We start from the raw sequence: 21,948 nt of genomic DNA on the forward strand, positions 1-21,948 counted from the left end.
TTTGGAAATCTCTACAGAACCAGAAGTGTGTCTCTAAAAGCAATTCAAAGCTTACCTATCCTTACCAATCCCAAAACCTCCCCTATTTATCTCTTAAATGCTTTGTAGATATTGTAAAATATCAGGACATTGGAAACATAATTTTCTTGCACTTAGGAAGGGAAGAATTTTAGTATTAATTATTCTAAACCTTGATAATAGGCAAATACACCTCGAAATTCTTTGGGGGAAAACTTGGATATTTTCTCTGTGCCTCTGTCATATACATATTTACTCCCACCTACTCGAGGACCTAACAGCCAAACTTTAGGGACATGTTTCTCATCAGAAGAAAAAAAAAGAAGGGGGGGATATTTGGAAATTGGGGTAATGAAGAATCTCAAATGTCTTCCCCACAAATATGAGTAGAACAAACTTCAGCCATCTAAGCAGGTAACATTAATTTATTCCATCTGCCAAAAACACAGTTTGGATCCAACAGCTCTTTTATAAACTAATAATTTTTGCATTTTTATACCCATCTTCTGGCCTAAATTTTATTTTATTTTTTTCTGGCTAAAATTTTTGAAATGGAAGTATAAGATCTGTTTGTATCTGTAAGTTTACGTGTGTCTATATATTTATTTTATAGATGTGTGACATTTTTCTACCTCCACATGGCATTGCCACAATTAATTTGTCAAGAATTCTATTTAATTGGCTTAAAATTAAATGCTTATAAATTAAGTATTCCTAAAGTTCTCAGAAATAAAATAGAAACTAATCCAAATGTGTTTCGGTTTCATGTGATCTAGAAAACACTCAGTATTAAAGCTACTGTAAGTTCACTGGTTCAGAGTTATCAACACTGAATACAATGTAGACATACAACTTTTATTCTGCCTATTAGTCAAATAAGCTCATGTTAATATCTTACAACATTTGTCAGCAAGAAAAACAGCTTGAAATGACAGCTGACTTTGTCTAATATCTTGAAGCTTTTGGCTGTGGTCTAAATATTATAGTTGGGAGCACGTGGTTTAGATAGATATAAGTGAGATAAGAGTTTTTAGGTCAACTATTTAGCAATAATTATATTTTATGGTTTGTGTACTTAAAAATAGCTTCCAAAATCTTTTCAGTAACATGAAACTTTAGAGTTCTGCTAAGTTAAGTTAAATGATGGAAATTTATTGACTATCTAAATTATTTCCAAATAAAATAGTGAAACATTAATTACTGAACACAGGTTTATCTACTTTTGGCTTATTGCAGAGAAACTAAAGATAACTGAGTCAATTAGTAAACAGGTCTTATGTCACATTAAAAGACTGCACTATTAAAAAGCATATCCTTCTAAAAATTATAAAATATATTCATAAATTTGCCAATCTAAAAGAATACTGGTGTGACAGCTCACAATTGCTTACTATTTAGTTACCACTAGAAATTAAGGTTACTAAGGGGGTGCCTGGGGTAGCTCAGTTAAGCGTCTGTCTTGGGCTCAGGGTCCTGGAATGGAGCCCCACATAAGTTTCCCTGCTCAGCAGCGAGTCTGCTTCTCCCTCTCTCTCTGCCCCTCTCCCTGCTTGTTCTCTAAGTAAATAAATAAAATCTTTTTTTAAAAAGGATATTAAGGTTACTAAGGAATAAAATTTCTAATATATATGATCAAAGCCAGTAGAAATAATGAGGGAAAAAACTCTGTGTGCAAGATAAATCAGATTTCTATTTGGATAAAAAAAGGTATGAGGTATAGAGATGCATTTTTGTTAAGAGAAAAGAAAGTAAATTTGTCCCAAAGTAAAACTGGTTATTTCAAACTGGGAAAGGGGAAAATAAAGGACAAATTAAATAGGAAGCTGGGAAGAAAGAAAAAGTTTTACCTTGTGTAATCAAGGTGGCTAAAATTGAATTGTTATTATAAGGGTTTTAAAAATAAACTTTAAAGTCAGTAGTGTATTTATGTAAAACTAAAACTTTATTTCCCTTCATCTGCTAAAAGCACAAAGTTTTCTTGAACTACTGATGTCTCATAAGAGATTGTGAAAAGTTTTTCTTTACTTTTTAAGTAATCTGCCTAGAAAGCAGATTTTGTGCTTCATCAAAATAAATTCCTGCATCTCTTTATCATCAGGTCTTTGATTATTTAGAAAAACTGAGTCTTCTTAACATTAAAAGTGCTAAGTTTTGCTGATAGTTACGTAATTTTCTGTATTTGCCTTTGAAATCTTTTATTGTCACTTTAGTTCAATGGATAATTATTATTTCATAATGATCTGTGATCTTCTTGCATCAAGTGTCCAAACCTTTTGATATTTTTGACAAATTTCCCAAAATCAAATTCTAAATGAAGTTTTTTTCACCTTGAACTAACTTTGGGATTTTATAAATGTTCCCTGGAACATCTCAAAATATCTGCTCCTTACAGAAAGAAAGATGTTACACTACTTAGGCTCATTTGGTATGTTAATTACATGAAAAACACTGTCGAATAAGTGATACTAAACCTTTTTAGAATATATTTGTGTGGATATATATTCTTAATGTAATGTTCTAGAAACTGTATGAAACTCCTAGAAATCTCATATGTCCTGGCATGTTACAACTTATAATTCTAGTTATTGTCTTGAAGTGTTATATGGCACAGAAATAAGTAAATTCCCTTGTTAACTGCATTATAATGGACTCTTATCAGGTCTTTAATCATGGCCATTTTCAAGCGTTTTGTCATTTACTGTTACTGTTTTACCCTGAAGCTTCTGCAAAAGAGCTTCGCCTTCTCTGAGACTCACAGAAAAAACCCTGAGTACAAGGTTCAGGATAACTTTAAGATCACACCATGAACTGGGTAAGAATTCAAGAACTGACAGAAAAACTGGAATCAAGCAGAACAAGAATTAATTACATGGGACTGAATGAATTGATGAGATGATTATCATTTTTATGACATTTTGTTTGAAACATTCTTTTCTCTTTTCTCTTAAGGTATCTATGACTTAGAGCAATTTGGTGTAAGATACACCTTTGTGAACAAAGATGAAACATTTATCTTTTTCTCCCTACCTGATCCCACCAGAATTTGGAACTTCTCCGTGACTACTGTTATATTCACAGCAATATAGTTATTTATGTAAGTTCAGTAAGAATCCATTCTTCTTGTAACAGGTCACAACTGGAAGCTGGTTATATTTTCAAGGTTTTGCACTAGAATGTCAAATTTGTGGATGTGCATAGAATCAGATATGCCTGACAGTTTTAAGGACTTTATGCAGGCAATAAAGCCCCTCAGAAAAACAGCCTGGTACCTTGCTTATTACAAGGTTCCCAATAACCTAACCAGGTGAATAAGGAAGGTCCCTTCCGAGGAGATACAGTAACCCCAGGATACTTGAGGGAACTAGAAAAGAGGAATTCACCCACATCTACAGGTATTGCAGGCAAGTCTGATGGCAAGTCCTTGACTTGGTTTCCTGACCTCAGGGGGCTTTTAGAAGTCCAATCTGAGATTCCTTATGAAAAGTCCCAGTAAAGCAGATTTAAAAGAGCCTGCAATTTTATGATCACTTGCTATTCTTACTGCAATTATGTAAATAATCAAGCCAAATCTATTAAGACTAGGCTTATTTGACAAATTAGTTTTTCCATAATTATCTTTGGTAAAAATTAAGATGATTGTAGATAGAAAAATTATGCTTCACTAGAAACTATAATACTTGTTTGGATATCAGATTCTAGTCCTGTTACTTCAAGTCATGTTAATTGTCTTTGAGGTTTTGTTATTTATGTGCAAACTGGACTAGATCCTAAATTCTTAGTTTCCTCATCTGGCTACAAATCTTCAAACTAACGTTTTCAATTTTCTCCCCTCCTTTGACTTGGAATCACTGGGAACTAAAATTGCCCTTTTTCCTGAAGCCCTTCTAAGTGAAGAAAGATGATTTGATAAAAACTTCAGAGAAATCACAATAGCTCATGTTTAGACAATCTACTTCTTTCCTGTTGCTCTATGAGCCACTCGGAAAGTTTACTGGTAAACTCAATGACATCATCAGAGGCATTCAAACCGCAAACCAGGAAAATCTGTCTGATTGTCATTGCCTGCCATTAATCCATCTGAAGATGCTTTGAGCCTGACATCTAGAAATCTTCTCAATTGGCAGACACCGGATTTATAATTTACTCCAACCATTAACCTTTGTTGTTTTTCTTCTGTTTCCATAGAAATGCCTTAAAAAAATATTTTAAATCAACTCTCCACCCAACATGGGGCTCAAACTCACAACCTCGAGATCAAAAGTTTGCACGTTCTTCCCAACCAACACAGCCAGGCACCCCTAGAAATGACTCTTATTAATTTTTCTGATTGCTTGTACAATATAGGCCTAACTTTGGGGGCCCACCTGCAAGACCACCTCCTGAAATGAAACACAACTGTTCAACTGAACTGACCAATTCTCAGAACTAACAGACTGGTTCAATGAGATAGAGCAACTCAGCTGCTTGTTTATGAAACTTTTCATTTAAAGTTTCATAGGAAGGGGAGCAGAATTTGCCACCTCAAAATGTGTTTTGGCATGGGGATTATATTAAGCTGGTTATTTTTAAGCAGCAGACACAGGTGAAACTGTGAAAAGTGAGTAGATGTTAGTTACCCTTCTCTAAAAAACATTTACATCTCTAAGAAAAATCTCCATTTGAAAGGGTATCTCCCTCTCTGGACCAGTAAGAAAGGAGGATTAAATCTCTAGGAACTCTTACCAATCAAGAAGGCCAGGACTTTGAGTTAACAACCTTACCCTCTGTTTACTGTGCTTTTCCTGGTCACCTCTTATAACTGACTCCCCACCCCCAACATCTTTTCTTTTAGGGGAAGATGGTATTTAAGGTGCTGGCTTTGGCCATTTTGGGGTTACTCAGTTTTCCTGGGTCTCTCACATGTACACAGGAGGTATATATGTTATTAATCTTCTGTGTTTGTTTTTCTTCTGTTAATCTATTTTTTAACAATTTAATTAGACCAGCCAAAGAACCTAGAAGGGAAGAAGGAAAAACTTTTCCACAACTACAACTGAAATTGTTCTACTGCTTTCTTAGGAAAGTAGATGCCAAGATCCTCCAATATTGCTTAACCTCTCATTGATCCCTCCAGAGATTGACTGAGAAAAGGAAAGCCCACAGCATTTGAGAATTATCAATTTCGTATAATAAGAAAGGGCTACTGGTCTTAGCCCTTTCATTAAAACTAATGTGCTGCTCTCAATCCCCATGGGAGAGCTTGGTTCTAATAATAAACTCCAAGAATATAAAGAAGTAAATTGAAATTTGGGGAAAAAAAATGAATAGATTCTAGGGAGACATGCCCCATAACCCTTAGAAAGTTTCTTAAGGAAAATAAGGAGCCAAAGAAAGCAAAAGTAAGTTTAATCATCAGCCTCTAGACCAAATTCTCTTGACAGTTTATTAGGCTCAGTTCCAAATAGCAATGTCTGGCTATGATTTATGTTTGTTTTTGAAATGCCTAAAATACTTAATGACCACATAAGATCCTTTCAATGAGAGATTTTTACTGAAAAGAGTATTACTTTAAAATAATTTTTAACACAACCTTAATAGTTCTAAGTAATCAGGAAAATGCAAAAACAGTTAAGTATAATGGGCTAGGAATTATTATCTCTTTCATATTAAGTCAGTTTAAACAGCAAGAATCCTACTGCTTGCCTGAGGATCTCTCATCTCTCATTACTCTCCATTCTCTTCTCTTTCTTACTGCCATTTTTTCCTGACCCCAGTATTTTATCTGCTTTTAAGATCTTTTGATGCCAAGTGGCACAAAGAGTTTCTTCTCATCATTCCTGAACTTTTGGTGAATATTTACACCATCATTTATAATGAGGGCATCAGTCAAACTTATGACACTGTGATCATCACAGTCACTGCAATAAAATGTTGGTACTTAGCTGAAAGAGATAATAAATTGACTTGGTTCAGCTGAACAGGGAGGATGAACAAACTTTAAGAAACAACTTTTCCCTACAGGAAAAAGAAAAATCAGAAGTTCAATGACCTATTTCTCAGTGTGTTTTATTTATTTATTTTTAAAATCAGGTAAGAGAACAGTGTTTGAAAGAATGATTTAACAACGTTTTATCTGGAAATAAAAATCATTTTATAATGCAACGTCACCTCTTTTTTTTTCATTGTTCATATTACAGGGTATTGACTGGAAGAAAAAGCCTTTGATAACCTTCAGTTCCTGATTAAGAATATTAGAAACTGAATGTAATATTAAATATAAAACAGTTCAATTCTCATATTTTATTGATGCATCATCTGAGACATAGAAGAATAAAGTACCTCTCCTATAATCACACCACCGATCGTTGAATCAGACCTGAAAATGCAGATGTCAGCTCCATGCTATTTTGATCACACTACGAACTAAATTGGGACTCAAGGTTTTGCTTTATATCAAGTTTCTCATGAAGAGAAAATTGGGACAACATAAGGAACATCAATGCATAAAACATCAAATGGGAAAGTCCAATCCATTTTTCTGCCTTAGTGGATGAGATTTATATTTTTTTTTCTGGTAAAGCTCTTGAGAGATGATGACAAACAGAATAAGACATAAACTACAGTTCAAAATTAAGGCACAGGAGACCAAAATCAACTCTGGCCATGGAGCTGACCCTGATAAATAGGCAAATTCATCTTACTGACCAATAGGGGTCACTAAGGCAAGGCCTAAATCTTCATTTCAGCTTGAGGACAAACACAGAAAGTATAAACCTGAACAAAATCAGAAGGATTTAGAAAAGACTGAGAAGAACCCTCAAGATTGCATTATTGTAATGCCATTCATCAGATTCAATCTGAAAGTTTTCTTCACTCAGTAACTCTTTAAAATAAAACCACAAACACAGTTGGCTCAGGTAGACAATTATTTTATTAAGCAGGGAAACACAAAGGGTTACTTATGGACTCTTGTATGGATATTTTAGTGTAAAACAAGGCATTCACGGTCCTAGGAAGGCAGGACTAACATACAGGATATGCTAGTCATTCTGTTGTTCACATATCCTGCTTCATTTTCTGCTCTTTAATTGTTCTGCGCCTTGGGAGGTTGCCCCATTCACACTGCATCTCCCAGGCTCTCTTAGCTTCATTTTGAGTTCAGTTGAAGAGAAATATGAATGGATGTAAGTGAGGAGAAGAAAGGTTGGGGATATCTCCTCCATTCCTTTCCTGCTCCAGAGCCACATCTTGGGTAATTTCTGAATCCCAGGATGACCAGCTCTCCTTTGGGGCGGGCCCACTTCCAAGTTCTCACAAATTTTGGGAACAGTTTTTCCAACTCTTGCCTTTCATCTCTCAAGGTGGTAAAAGCTTCATGCTGTTGCTCCTCTAAATACCATCATTTTTTGTTATTTTTTTGAAACAGCATTACTGAGGTAGAATTGTACATATTAAATGTGTATAAATTTGTTTAACATATAAATGTATATTTATATACATTTGTACATATTTAATGTATACATTAAAATCACATACATTTAATGTATATAATGTAATATATATTTAATATAGAATGTTTATTATATATTTAATGTACACAATTTGGTGACTTTGTACACATGCAGACAGCCATGAAATCAATCTATCAAGGCAATAAACATATATCTCACCCCCAAAAGTTTCCTTGAGTCTCTTTGGGGTTTTTTTGTTGTTTCATTTTATTTTGTGATAAGAAAACTTAACACGAGATCCACCCAGTTAACATATTAATGAAGTACACAATACAGTACTGCTAACTATAGGTATGATGTTGTACAACAGAGATAGCTCTAGAACTTATTCATCCTGCATAACTGAAACTTTATACCTATTGAACTCCCCTTTTCCCCCTTCCTCTATCCAGCCCCTAGCAGCCATCATTCTATTCTCTATTTCTATGAGTTTGACTATTTTAGGTAGCTCACATAAATGGAATGTAGTATTTGTCCCTCTGTGACTGGCTTATATGACTTAACATAATATCCTCCAGCTTCATAGATATTGTTGCAAATGGCAGAATTTCCTTTTTAAAGGCAGAACAATATTCCATTGTGAGACATACATTTTTTTTAGGACCTTGTCAAGCAAATCGCAGCCCTGCCTTAAGATAATATCTTCTATCTAGTTTATGCTAAATATTGCAGTTTCAGGATGGCAACAAGATAATAAGGGAGCTTTGACTAGGAAACCCTAATCAGCCTCTCACACAGGACTAGAAAGTGAAAAGACCTTGTCTGGGTCACCATGTTCCAGGAATATATATAGGGTTTTAGGCTATGTTACTTATTAGCTACTAAACTCAGAGGTTATTGGTTTTAGAATCCTGAATCACAACTCTGAAATGAAGAAATTTGGGAATGAAACTCAAAAAGTTAATTTACTGAGTTATATTTATAAATATTGCTTTAAAATGGATTTCCATTACTTACACATTTGGATCCACACATTTTTATCCCAGGCGATCTATCTACTTGGGGAGCCCCTACAATGTACAGTATAGCTTTCTCCCAGTGGCTCAGGTTTACATCCTTTATATCAAGTAAAGAGGTTTAGAGCAGTCACCGAGTATTTTTTTTAATAAAGATTTTATTTATTTATTTGACAGAGAGAGTACAAGCAGGTGGAGTAGGAGGGAGAGGGAGATGCAGGCTCCCCGGGGAACAGGGAGCATGATGCAGGGCTCTATCCCAGGACCCCGGGATCATGACCTGAGTCAAAGGCAGACACTTAACCAACTGAGCCACCCAGGAGCCCTGCCATCGAGTATATTTAACCAATTCCTTTCAATGCTTTCATCTAATAAACAAACTGAGAAACATATGGCATCTAGAAAAGGTCTGCTGTAGTAAATCTAGAAATATTTGTGGACAATAAGGAAATAGGAATATTGAGAAAGGAGGATAAACTCCATGGAGAAAAGTTTCTATTAGACTTCGAATTATTTGAGTTGCAAGGGCAAAGTTGATGCTGAATTTAGAAAATCTCAAATCACCTCACAAAATACAGGACCCTGTTTACAACAGGTGTTAGAATTTGTTAAGAATTATTGCCTCAAGTTATAGACAGTGAAAGGGGACAGTAAAACAGGAATATGTGTTTCCTGACTTTCAAATCAGGGATATATGCCTTAGATAACAAACATTTAAAGTTTCTGAAGTCATTCTTTACTTGATCCAAATCATATAGTGATAATCATTTTTAATGAGAAAATTGTTACCAGAGAATTGAATCCAGCACAGCCAGCAAACTATCATTTTGAAAAGACCTTTTAGTATTTTAATTGTAATATTAGTTTCATAAAATTTGTTTGAATTTTTGTCAAAGTTTTAAAAAAGAACATTTCAACAATTTTAGGTAAGTGATATTTTACAGCTGGGATAGAACAAAGATCACCTGGTCTAACTCCCTCATTTAAGAAAGACTAAAACCTAAACCCAGGGTTGATTGTCTCAGGAATTGTGGCTTATTTATAGTGAAGCCAGGATAGGAATCTAAGTCCCCAAATGTTGATTCAGTGCTCTCTACTCTCTGACATAAGTCAAATCTGATTTTCATGAAGAATATACGACTTGTTCTCATAAAAATAATTTATACAAAGGCAGAGTCCTTTAAATGGATAAAAGCCCATATAATTTTTAACACTTCTGACATGTATACTGTTATTTTTATTAATTGGGACAAAATATCCATCAATTCACCTTTAAGCATCTACTGCAAAATGATTAGCAAAACTATCACCTGGAGTATTGTGGAAAATAGCCAAGTGTACCTAATAAATCATAAATCTGGCTAAGGATATGTCTAGAAAGAGTAAAAAGAAAATTTAATTGACTTCTTTAAATGCTTCTGATAATATATGAGAAGATAGAAGGTGAGCTAGAGAAGAAATTGTTCAGTTTTAGAACAAAACTGTAGACAAAAGAGGCTGCCCAGGACAGCCTTTCCAGCTAAGAAAAGATAAAAGATCCAAAGGTAAACAATGGCCTCAGAGCAAAGAACAAAACCTGGACAGTAAAACAGTCTCAGCGTAAAGAAAAGTATAGCTATCCAATCCCTCTTTAAAGTTTTCAGAAAGATTTTAGAACATCCCTCACTAACTCTTTGCTAGGCAACTCACATCAGCCTCACATGGCCAAAGGTAAATAGGGGCTTGTTTCAAAAAGAAATGTGGAGTGAACATCCAATAAGAATCATAAGCAACCTGACAGAGAATTTGAGCTATTAGAAGCACTGTGAGCTTAGACTAAAAGGGACAGAAACAGTTCAGAATGAGAAAAATTCTTGGTGCTCTCAAACTCGTACACACAGGAAAACACTAAGAAAGCTACTTTGCTACAAACATGGACTATTTATTTGAAGGAAGATAGGATGACTCAGAAGGCTGTACTAAGATACCGAAGGACCAATTAGTGACTCAGGGAATGGGACTAGGCCTTAACCAAGGACCTGGAAACATGTGCCCAGTTGAATTTCAGAATTATTGTGGACTAGAATTGTCTATTAAGGCTATATTATGTCTAGCTCAAAAATGTATGTCACATGGGAGGAGGGCAAATCACTTGCCTTTTATTTCACAGGTCTGATTGAGAGGAACAACACTCAAGAAATTGTACCTGAAGAGTCTCTTCTAACCTAGGCCTAATTAAGATGACAAGGTTCTGGATATTCATACTTTGGTGGTCTTTGAAAGGGGGTGAATATATTATTTCATGTGAGAAGAATGTAAATATTATCTGTCCAGAGGATTGACTATGGTAAATTAAACATGGCTGTAAATCCTTCACACTTCTTTCCATGAGAGATTCTTTTTCTCCTCCTTGAAGCTGGTCTGGCCTATGGAATATCCTAGAAGTAATGCAAAACTGATACTACATACTGCCCTGGGCCTAGACTTTAAGAAGGCTGATGCTTCTACTATGGTTTCGTATAAACCTGAGTTGCTATGTAAGAAATCTAGTAAGACTAGAATTGCTAGGCTAACTACATGGAGTGGCTGTAGAAAAGGAGCTGAGGTGCATGTGGTGGAGGGTGCTGGGAACCAGCTGATACCCAGTAGTTCCAGAGAAGCTATCCCAGTCACCCTAGCTAATTTAGCTGATATTATGGAAAAGAAACAAGCCCTACTATCCTGTGTCTGAATTTCAGTGTCTTAGAATTGTGTGATAAAATAATAATTCATTGGTTTTAGCCACTAAATTTTCATGTAAGTTGTTATGCAACAATGGATAACCAGAGCACATATCTATGAAACAATAATGTGCAGAACATGTCATGGCTTGCAAAGAGCACACAAAACTCATTGAAGATGAGAAATACTTAATAAAATATTATTTTCTACTCCCTGTGTTTATGAAGTTCATTTATTGGAAGTGCAGTGGACATGATTCATGAGAAAAGATATCTTGTCAATAATTTGCTAAAACATAATTATTAGTTCTAAAACAATTCTTACTTTTTATTTCTTAAAAGATTTATTTATTTGAGAGAGAGAAGGGGAAGGGCAGACGGAGAGAGAGAGAAAGAAGCAGACTCCCTCCTGAGTGTGGAGCAAGATGGACCCGGGACTTGATCCCACGACCCTGAGATCATGACCTGAGCTGAAATCAAGAGTCAGACACTCAACCAACTGAGCCACCCAGGCACCCCTAAAAACAATTTTTAAAATGAAAGTTACATCAAATGAGCTTACTCTATCAGACAGTATATCGGGTCAATTAATGAGGAAGCGGTAAATTCTAATAAGCTGGGTTATATTCATTTATATAATTTGGAATCACAGATCATAGCACCTTTGACTCATTTAATTGTATTTTTCAAGCAGAAAAGGGGGCCCATATTGAGTTTCTGATTGCAGTTCACACCCTGCGAGTAGTTCTCAATCTCTCTTTGTCTGTTATTACAACTGAATCATCTTATCTGCCTATGATTTGTTTTCGTATTTTCTTTTTTGTTTTTGTCTCTAAGTAGAGAAATGTTTCGAACCTAAATGAGTCAGCACTGCAATGTATTTCACATCACATAATTATACCTCTATGTATATACTTTTATCTGTCATTACAACTGGGTTTTTAGAAATATACCGAAAACCTCACAAAAAGATATGTTATAGTCCTGAACATTCATTCTTTAAAAAATTAGTAAGGAGTTGTTTCTCAGGCAGTCTCAGCTCTGGAGATAGGCAGAGCTGTGTCAAACATTCTAGCGTCTCTAAGCACCCACACGCAGAAGGCAAGTGACGCACAAACAGAAAAGGAGCCTCAAGTAGAACAAACTTGAGAAAACCGTCGCAGCCACCTGGGCCAACTTGCAGTCTTCCCAGATTTTCAGTTCCTGGGGCTCAGTTTGCAGTGCCCAGATTGAGCTCTCAAAGGCCATGATCTCTCTGCAAGTAAACAACCTGACTTACCACACCTCATCCAACACCCTGTGGCCAGTCTTTGAGAAGTATGGGCACATCAGCAATGTGCACATCCTGCAGGGTGGCTTCACTAGAATCCTGTGACTTTGCCTTCATCCACTTCCACAAGTGCCACATCACCATGGACGCCGTTCATGGGATCGTGCTAGACGGCCACAAACTGCAGGTACAGATGGCACACGACGGTCGACCACTAGATTCCCATCATGGCCACTGCTGCCAGAACACAGGTGTGAATGCCAGAGCTAAAGCCCCAAGTGTCAATGCTGTTCCAAGAGTAGAAGCTGATCCTGATTTCAGGACAGATCTAGCTTCGGCCACGTAAAGTCTCGCTCTTGCTCTTACAGTAAATCACCATCAACCTCTACATACAGATCTACCCAACGATCCAAGTCCAAGTTGCCCTTGGTGTCCAGTTCTTCCTTCCCAACCAAGTCCAGGTCTAGATCCAGAAGCCTTCCACCCGAAAGGAAATCCAAGTCAGATTGCAATCTAAGAATCTCTAGGAGTGGTGCCCTTTTAGGGTAATGAGTCAGCAAGCAACCTAACTGAGGACTCATGGAAGGGGAGGGAAGGGGAACAACATATTCAATTGATCAAACGGTGTTTAGAACAAGGCACTAGAGCTTGAGAAGTTTATTCTTTAACATGTTGCCTAACTTTCTACTTGTTCTAAATTTTGCCTCAAGTGGTAAACTTCTTTTTACCCTTGTTGTTATTCAAATATCTTCTAAGTTAGTGAGGTGAGCAACTTAGAATTATTATTGATTTGGATATTTCAGGTAAAGTTTTATTTTTCTTTATATATTGCTGACTTTGTGCTTGAAAATAAACAGATTGTTGATCTAATTTGTGGCCTCCCGATTTAAGAAAATACATGCAGCCTTTTCTTACTGAGTAGTTAAAAACTGTCTGGTAATTGACTCATCATTCCATCATTGCCATCATCCTTTTCAAAGAAAGACCCACTCAAAAAAAAAAAAAAAACAAAAAAAAAAACCTACAAAGAAAGAAAGAGAGAGAGAGAGAGAAAAAAAAAAGAAAGAAAGACCTATTAAGGGCACCTGGGTGGCTCAGTCAGATAAGCAGCCAACTTTTGATTTCAACTCAGGTCATGATCTCAGGGTCCTGGGACGGAGACCCACATCAGGCTCCCCCATCAAAGGGGACTCTGCTTGAGATTCTCCCTCACCCTCTCCCTGTGCACCGCCCCCTGTGCATTTTTTCACTCTCTCATTCTCTCTCAAATAAAATCTTTAAAAAATAAAAAACACTTCAGGTGAAAAGAACTGATTTTTACAGGGTTATCAAACATAGCTCTAATATTTCATGTATTTTTGTGCACTAGACATAGTTGCACAGCAGCTGAGTGTTGCTGGTTAGCTATTAAGGTGCTATTTCCTAGTGTAGAATGCTAAGCTATTTCATGTTATTTCCTGATTGCTCCTACGTAAAGATGATGTGCTGCAAAGAAACTAATGGCTACCTGGTCTATTAAAAAGTCTAACAATTGCACTTCTAGTCACCTAGGCCTTGAATGTGTATATAACAGAGCATACAGTCAGCACATTTAGCAGAAGATAAATATGCCTTTATTTTTCCACTCACCCCCAAAATGATAAATCTGATCATCTTCATTTATGAATTTAAATATGAAAAATGTTAAGAAGCAAATAATTTGTAACTTTGTAAGTACTAATAACATGCTGTATCTTTTTGCTTATGTTTACACTGTACTGTAACTACCTTCCAAAATTTAATTAAAACGTTTTTCCTGGTGTCTTAAAAATAAAAATTTGTTGTGATTATATTCTCATTCATAAAATTGTGAAACCAAAAAATATTGAGGTCATCCATTTCAAATGTCTTATAAACAAAAATATTAAGACAACCGAGGACCAACTGTCAGAGATCCAAGGTATAAATATTTTAACTTAGCAAGATAAAATCAAAGTCATACACATATGCTACTACCTCATGGCTTTGATGCCCAAGCTTGTCATGACCTTGCCCTGACTCTGCTCTGAATCTTCTGCAATTGCCTTCTATGGCTCAATACCCCATTTCAACTTACTGGCTTTGAATTAATGTTCTGGGAGACAGTTATTTCTAGCTTGATATTGGAATTTGGACCTATTGTGATTCTCCTGCTTCTCTGTTAGCTCAGCATTGCTACACTGACTTAATCCCCACTCAACCTTTCCTCTTTACTTCATGGTTGCCAATCCAGCACTATGGTTCAGGTACTCTTTTCAATTCTACTGCCCAATTCTCTAAGCAACTGACTAAATCAAACTGAAGAACAGAGTCAACTTTGTCATATTAAAGTTTTAGAAATGGGAGTCTAGAGAGTTTAAATGATTGGGCAAATAATGAATTAATGATTGGTCTTCAACCTAAATTTTCAACCCAGTACTCTTTTCTATATACTGAATTTCCTCAAGCATATTGCTTTTAAATACACTGAATTCAAATAATGCTTGGAAACACCAATTGTGATGTTAACAATCATTGATAACAAAATATTTAAAACAAATAATGGTAATGCTCTAGGAACTCAATGTTTGAGATGAAGTACATTCACACTGCAAAGGAAATTTCAAGACTTAACTGAAATAGACCTATTAGTAGTACCCAGAAACTACACATGAGCCAATGGTTATTAACTTAACCAAACATCTGTTTGAAATTTTTAAACACATTACACCTATATGTGTATGTGCACACACAAGCACACACCTACTCACACTAATTAAGACTCTGCTAAACTTAGGCATCCTAAAAATCCCACCAGGGAGCTAATTGGTCACGTAACATTATCTCACTCTTTATTAAGTGAAAGACATTTTAGTTCCCACCAGAACCATTCTGTTTCTTAATATAAACCAAATGCTCAGTGGTAATTTACTTCAGGATATTTTCTCTTCATCTGACAATTAAATGAGTATCAGAATACATTGTATAATATGTGAAACACATATGAAAATAGGGACACTTAAAAAAGGATCTCATGGTACAGAAAAATAGGAAATTTATCTAACAGATTAACATTATATGCTTAACCAGATTTGATTCATAATCAAATGAAAATGATTGCTCATTTATTTCAACTTAATTATATACAACTTCAGTGTCTGATACTTATTAAATAAATGACAGAAAAAATCTGTATTCTTATATTTTCATAAAAGACTAAACCCAATTAAACTTATATAAACAAGTTAACTTTATTAAACGGATAATAGCAAATAAGTTTTAGATGGCAAATTTATTAAAAATTACTTTTTGATATCTGACTAGTTCACTGATCATATCACTCTCTTGTTGCAACTATTAGGAACCTTCCAACTCTAAGTGACAGAAATTCTACACAAGCTTTACATTAAAAAATAAAAGAAGAAGAAATGCATTGGTGTACAGATCTAAAGATCCTAAGGCACATCTAGCTTCAGGTATTTCTCAAATTTTTTCTTAGGTATCTGGCCCTTTCTCCATCTGTTTTTCTCTGTCTCTTTATGTTGATTTTCCTCATTCTCGGGTACACAAGATAGCCCCAAGCATCTTCAGGTTTATATCCTACCAGCTTAGAAACCTCATTAAAAAATAATTTTTTATTTTTAGTAGTTATAGGTAACATCTCAGATTTAATTTTTTAAAAATTTGTTTAAAGACTTATTTATTTGTGAGAGAGAGAGACAGAGCATGGGGTTGTGGGGGGAGGAGCAGAGGGAGAGAGAAACAAGCAGATTCAATTCCATGACCCTGAGATCATAACCTGAGCCAAAACCAAGAGTCAGATACGCAACCAACTGCGCCACCCAGGCACCCCAGATTTAACTTTTAAACACACTTTTGGGGGTGCCTGGGTGGCTCAGTCATTAAGCGTCTGCCTTCGGCTCAGGGTGTGATCCTGGAGTCCTAGGATCGAGCCCCGCATCAGGCTCCTCTGCTGGGAGCCTGCTTCTTCCTCTCCCACTCCCCCTGCTGTGCTCCCTCTCTCTCTGGCTGTCTTTCTCTCTGTCAAATAAATAAATAAAATATTTTAAAAAAATAAATAAAATAAACATACTTTTGGTCACATGTCCATGCTTAAACCAGCCACCATAACCAGTAATTTGAGATCTGCTGATTAGACATGGCTGCATCATGTGTTCTTTCCTTTATCTGTGGCAGTGAATTCAGCTGAACCTAAACCAACTGGACTAAGATTGAACAATCAGTTTTTCCTTCAAGAAAATCAGGGTGCTATTATCATAAGTATGTTAAGTCGACACTAAGCAGGCAAAAACAAAACCCATTATCTGTTCTCAAAAAATAATAAAACATCTGTGTCCTATTTCTTACAGGAAAAACTCAAAACTCAATTTATAGTCTCTGTCAATTATTCTTTCTGGGATAAATTTCACATCATTTCCACCCCAACTCCAAAACTGTGGCCACAGTTCCCCAAAGAAGCCAAGGTCTTTCAAGTCTGTTCCTTCAGTCTGACATACTCTCTGTTCACCAACACACACCCAACTGACACTTTCCACCAGTAGAAAATCATAATTATATTTAAAGATCCAGATTTAAATGTACTACCTATGAAATATTTCCCAACTACCGTTAAACAATCATCACACAGTTCCTTGTACTTACACAATATTATAGATATAAATCTCTTATCACATATAATATATTTTCACAGTTTCTATGTGATGTTTCCGTCACCTGGAAAATAAATTACTTGGGAGTACAGACTTCTGCAATATTTGACATATCTCTAGTGGACATTAACTGATTATTTATGCTGGACAGACACATTGTTAAATAAGTCCAACTGAATAATGTTTCAAATTCCATAGCCAAATCTTGTCTTTACTCGAACAATCTGAAAGATTCCAAAACAAGTGTTAAGTGGGACTGGTAAGATTAATGAGTTCAAAAACTCTTAGAGGTCTCCTTCAGATAGCACTGCAGATGAGCATTATTCTCACCATGCCATCCTGGCTGCACTAAACATACATGGAACAAAATCAGCAGAATCAGTACACATTACAGCAGGCAAAATAGCTACTTTAGATCTGTTTTAGAAGTGCCTGTGATATTCTGGCTAGATTTAAGGATTATTTATAATATTTATGAGAAAGGAGACCAAAAATGAAACTATGCTTGTGTGGAGAATTCTTTAAGGAATTCACCAGAAAACCTGCCAAAGTTTTAGTTTGTTTTTGTTTTGTTTTGCTTTAACAGAAGCTTGAGGGACTGTATAATTCCCATTAAGAGTGAAAAGGATAAAAAATATTTTAAAATAATAATAAAAAATGATAAAAGAATGAAAAGGAAACGACCCAACTAGAGAAATTCAGCTATGGCTCTGGTCAATTATCAAAAACTGTGGGCTTTCTTAATATCTGTGATTTGAGGAATTCATGAGGAGAAAAGAGAGAGTTCCCTGGACACCTGAAAATGAGAATTGTTACATTTGACTAGAATGACTTTGGTGTGACATTTTGAAGAAGGCAGTCATATGTAATATAACTAGCTGCATTTGGGGTCTTTAATTTAACATACAAATAACTAGAGCACAGCAGAGCCTGGAAAAGACTCCTGAAAACCTGACAATAGGCTCATGCAGGTAAAAGGCGGTGAAGGACAGTGCTTGGCACACAATGAGCCTCGGCAGTATTTGCTGGTTTTGAATGAAGTGAAACCTACCTTGAATATAGTCCCTAGTTGGTAACAATAAGGAAGATAATGGATACCTAGGCAACGGTGCCTAGCAAGCTCTCAGATGAAGGCGGTTCTTAACTAAGGGCTTATCAGAAGCTGCAGAACCGCGGTCAGGAAGGCAGGAGAAACCTACGCGGAGGCAGATCCAACCGCGTCGGGTCCTGACACTCCAACCGAAGCAGGAAGAGAATCCAGTTATTGTATTTCATTTATTATATATACACTCATACATAAATTAAGACCCAGTTATTGTTTTTCAACACCATGTCATAAAAGTCAGGTATCTTTCCACTTGTTCATCAAGATGGAAAATTCAGGTTACAACGATGAAGACGAATCTGCGGCTCGGCGCAGAAGTCAGATGGACCGATTGGTCCGGGAAGAAGATTTCTATCGATTTGTAAATAACCTGAGTGAAGAAGATTACAAGCTTATGAGGGATAACAATTTTCTAGGCATCCCAGGTGAAACTACATTAGAAGAGTTGCTGAGGAGACTTCAACGGATTAAAGACAACCCACGGCAAAATTCAGATGAAAATACAGGTATATTTCAGTTTTAGGGAGAATAGAATGGGATGGGTAAGTCACTTCATAGTAGTGTCAGCCAAAGATGATACAGAAGTGGCACACATTAATTTGGCGCTAAGTAACTTCTCATTAAAAAGAACTGGTATTTACTTGATTTTTGGTGAGAATGTCCAGATATGTTTTTTCCCCCAATTCACATTTGGGTTACTTTAATTGGGCAACAGTGTGAAATAGCCTATTGATATTTTTCTTGGTTTTCTACCTCAACCAAAAGTTCCTCCTACTTCCTGAATTATTTTTTTGTACAAAGACATGGACTTCTTTACCAACAAAAAATATTATATACTCCATTTAACTGGGGGTAATTTCGCCCCCACTCCCCAAGGGACATTTGACAATGTCTGGAGATATCTTTGGTTGTCAAAAATGTTGAGTGGGTGTTACTGGCAAATAGTGGGCAGAGGCCAAGAGTACTGCCAAACACCTCACAATGCACAGGATAGCTCCCCAGAACTAAGAATCATCCAGCACCAAAATGTTAACAGTGCTAAGGTTGAGAAATCCTACTCTGATCAGGTCTGGTGCTTCTCTCCTAGTGTGAAGTAGAGAATTTTATTATCGAATGAAGACAACATATAATAGTTTGGTTCTTAAGTACGGCCTCATATACACATGCTAGGTTCAGTCTATTTATTTGATCTGACCTTCAATTTCACGTCAACTCAAAATCTTGGTAATATTAAGAAATATTCAAAAACTTTTAAACCTATAAACTTTATTTAAATTTGGACAATGCCTACAATAGTCTTATATTTTAAAATAACTTTATATATTACCATAAGCACTTAAGAGCCTAGAAGAAATAATGTTGTAGGCTAATGAGAATTAGGCAGTTATGTAAACTGAACTAAAATACTAGCACTGTACCTAAACTTTGTTTAATTGCATTAATGTTTTGACAGTGGAGTGAAAAAATGTAGTCTCTTGACTGTCCTTCCATGGTGGTACACAAGGCCATGTATATGATGAAATAATGAAAACAGACTTCCTCCAGATATCTTTTAAAAAAAAATTCTCTAAATTTATCTAGGGTTACCTAGCTCTTTTCAGGAGGAACTCAAACTTTCCTGCCTTTACTTGTAAATCTAGAAAATGCAGCTTACAAAATATTAACTCTATAAATGTGAAATGTTTAAAACATCTGAGTATTAAAGTTCTAATTTTTTGTTTGCTTTTGAAACAAGGTTTCAGAGTGCTATTTTATGATGGTTCTAATTTTGGTAGTTCCTTTCTGCCCCCACTTTTTTTTTTTTTTGTTAACAGGTGGAGGAGATTCTTCTGACAATACACCTAGTGGTGACTCTCTATTAGATTCGGTTAACTCTTTCGGACAAACTGAAAATGCGACAAGTGGGCAAACAGAAAACCAGTCTTGGGAAGAACTGAGCCAGATTAATTCAAATAGCGATAATTCCAGATTTGGTTTAGAAATGAATTTTAATGTTAATAACGGGAGCCCAAATCCAGAGAACGAATATGTACCATCCACAAGACTTCCCAGAGGAGACAATATGGAAAATATCCAAAGGCAAGTGGAAAATTCACAATCTGAATCATTTATTAGACCATCTACACCAGAACAAAGTACAACTGAAGCATTAATAGAAGTCCCAGTTACCAGAGGTCAGCGAAGACCAAGAAGCAGGAGCCCAGAGCATCGGAGAACCAGAGCAAGAACTGAAAGTAGTTCAGCTCCAAATTCACTGAATGAACTTTTACTAAGATTTCATCAGAATATAGCACCTGAGACTTTTGAGCAGCTTCTGGTAGAGGAGACTGAATTATTTTCTAGAATTCAGCACGAAGAAACATCAAGACAGGAAATAACTGGACCCGAGCAGCAAAATAGGGGTCTTTTTTCAACTTCTGGAACAAGGATTACTGTTCAAGAAGAAAGTTCTTCAGACACAACCAGTGATGGTGAATCTTGGGAATTGGAACAGATAAGTTCAACTATACTGTTCAATCTTGAAGTAGGACAAGTTCATCTTGAGGCATATTCTCACACTGATAGCATAGCTAGCACAACTCCATTAACATATGAGACACCATACAACACTGTCACTTTAGACAGTGAACAAGAAGAACTTAGGCATATGTTTTCATATTATGAGCAGACAGATGCTTATGTCAGTACCACCGGAATTCCCATTCACAGACTTTTAAATACTGATTTAAATGATACAACATCTATTACAATTCAGAGCACATTTACACAGACAGTGACAAGATTCAGTGACTCAAGTGACCTTATGGACAGTGACAGTGATGTAGTAGACAGTATCTCACTCTCAAGTCAAAGCACGGAAAGGGCAGAGTCACCAGATGAGAGAGATGGTTCTGGTGGTAGGACTAGTTCTGGTTCCAATTCAAATCCTAGTTCTGATTTCCATTCAAATTTTCCATTGATTTCCAGTACAAATTCCAGCTACATATCTAGTTTCAATTCTAGTCCTATTTCCAGTTCCAGCTCCAGTGATGAAAATTCAGAAATTAGATCACTGATGTTTGAAGGCAGTAATGAAATAAGCTTACCATCAGGCTCACCATCAGAAACCAGGCGAGAAAGTAGACCTATGAGCCCAATAATATTTGAAGAAAGTGACTCTTGGACCTCCCTTAATTTGGACCATTTTTTCCTCTTGAATGAAGACCATCATGACCAACCTACAGGACTCACCAAAGCACAAATTGACAACTTGCCTATAAGATCTTTTGGTAAAAGTGGTGCATTAAAAGCCTGTAGTATTTGCATCACAGAGTACACAGAAGGCAACAGACTTCACATCCTACCTTGCTCCCATGAATTTCACGTCCACTGTATCGATCGCTGGCTGTCGGAGAACTCTACCTGTCCTATTTGTCGTAGAAAAGCAGTAGATTCTGGTGAAAGAGAAAACTCTAATTGAGATCTGAATTCTCAGCTATATAAGCTGCTATCGTGATGAACAAACATAGTGACCTTCCTAATGTCCACTTTTGGAGTTATTCTTAAATATAACAATCTGAATCTAATCTAATATTGAATCCTGATATAACAATCTGAACTGAATTATTAGTTTCTGAAGGAATGATTGACTTTCCCCAATTTCTGTTCCAGAATAAAAAAAAAAAATATTGCCCTATCTGACAGCAATATTGTCCTATCTGTTAAATATAACAATCTGAATCTAATCTAAAATTGAATCCCAG

At 36.0% G+C, this 21,948-nt stretch overlaps 1 protein-coding gene across 1 annotated transcript; it reads left to right on the forward strand.

Moving 5' to 3' along the window:
- Positions 1 to 18,470: 18,470 nt before the first annotated feature.
- LOC113265809 (E3 ubiquitin-protein ligase RLIM-like) lies at positions 18,471 to 21,665 on the forward strand. Its single transcript, XM_026513255.3, has 2 exons — positions 18,471 to 18,711; positions 20,020 to 21,665. Exons 1-2 carry the CDS (start codon positions 18,471 to 18,473, stop codon positions 21,663 to 21,665), a joined length of 1,887 nt encoding a protein of 628 aa, XP_026369040.1.
- Positions 21,666 to 21,948: the final 283 nt, after the last annotated feature.

The sequence above is a fragment of the Ursus arctos genome, chromosome X (assembly GCF_023065955.2).
Source record: "Ursus arctos isolate Adak ecotype North America chromosome X, UrsArc2.0, whole genome shotgun sequence".
In the NCBI taxonomy this organism is placed as follows: domain Eukaryota; kingdom Metazoa; phylum Chordata; class Mammalia; order Carnivora; family Ursidae; genus Ursus; species Ursus arctos.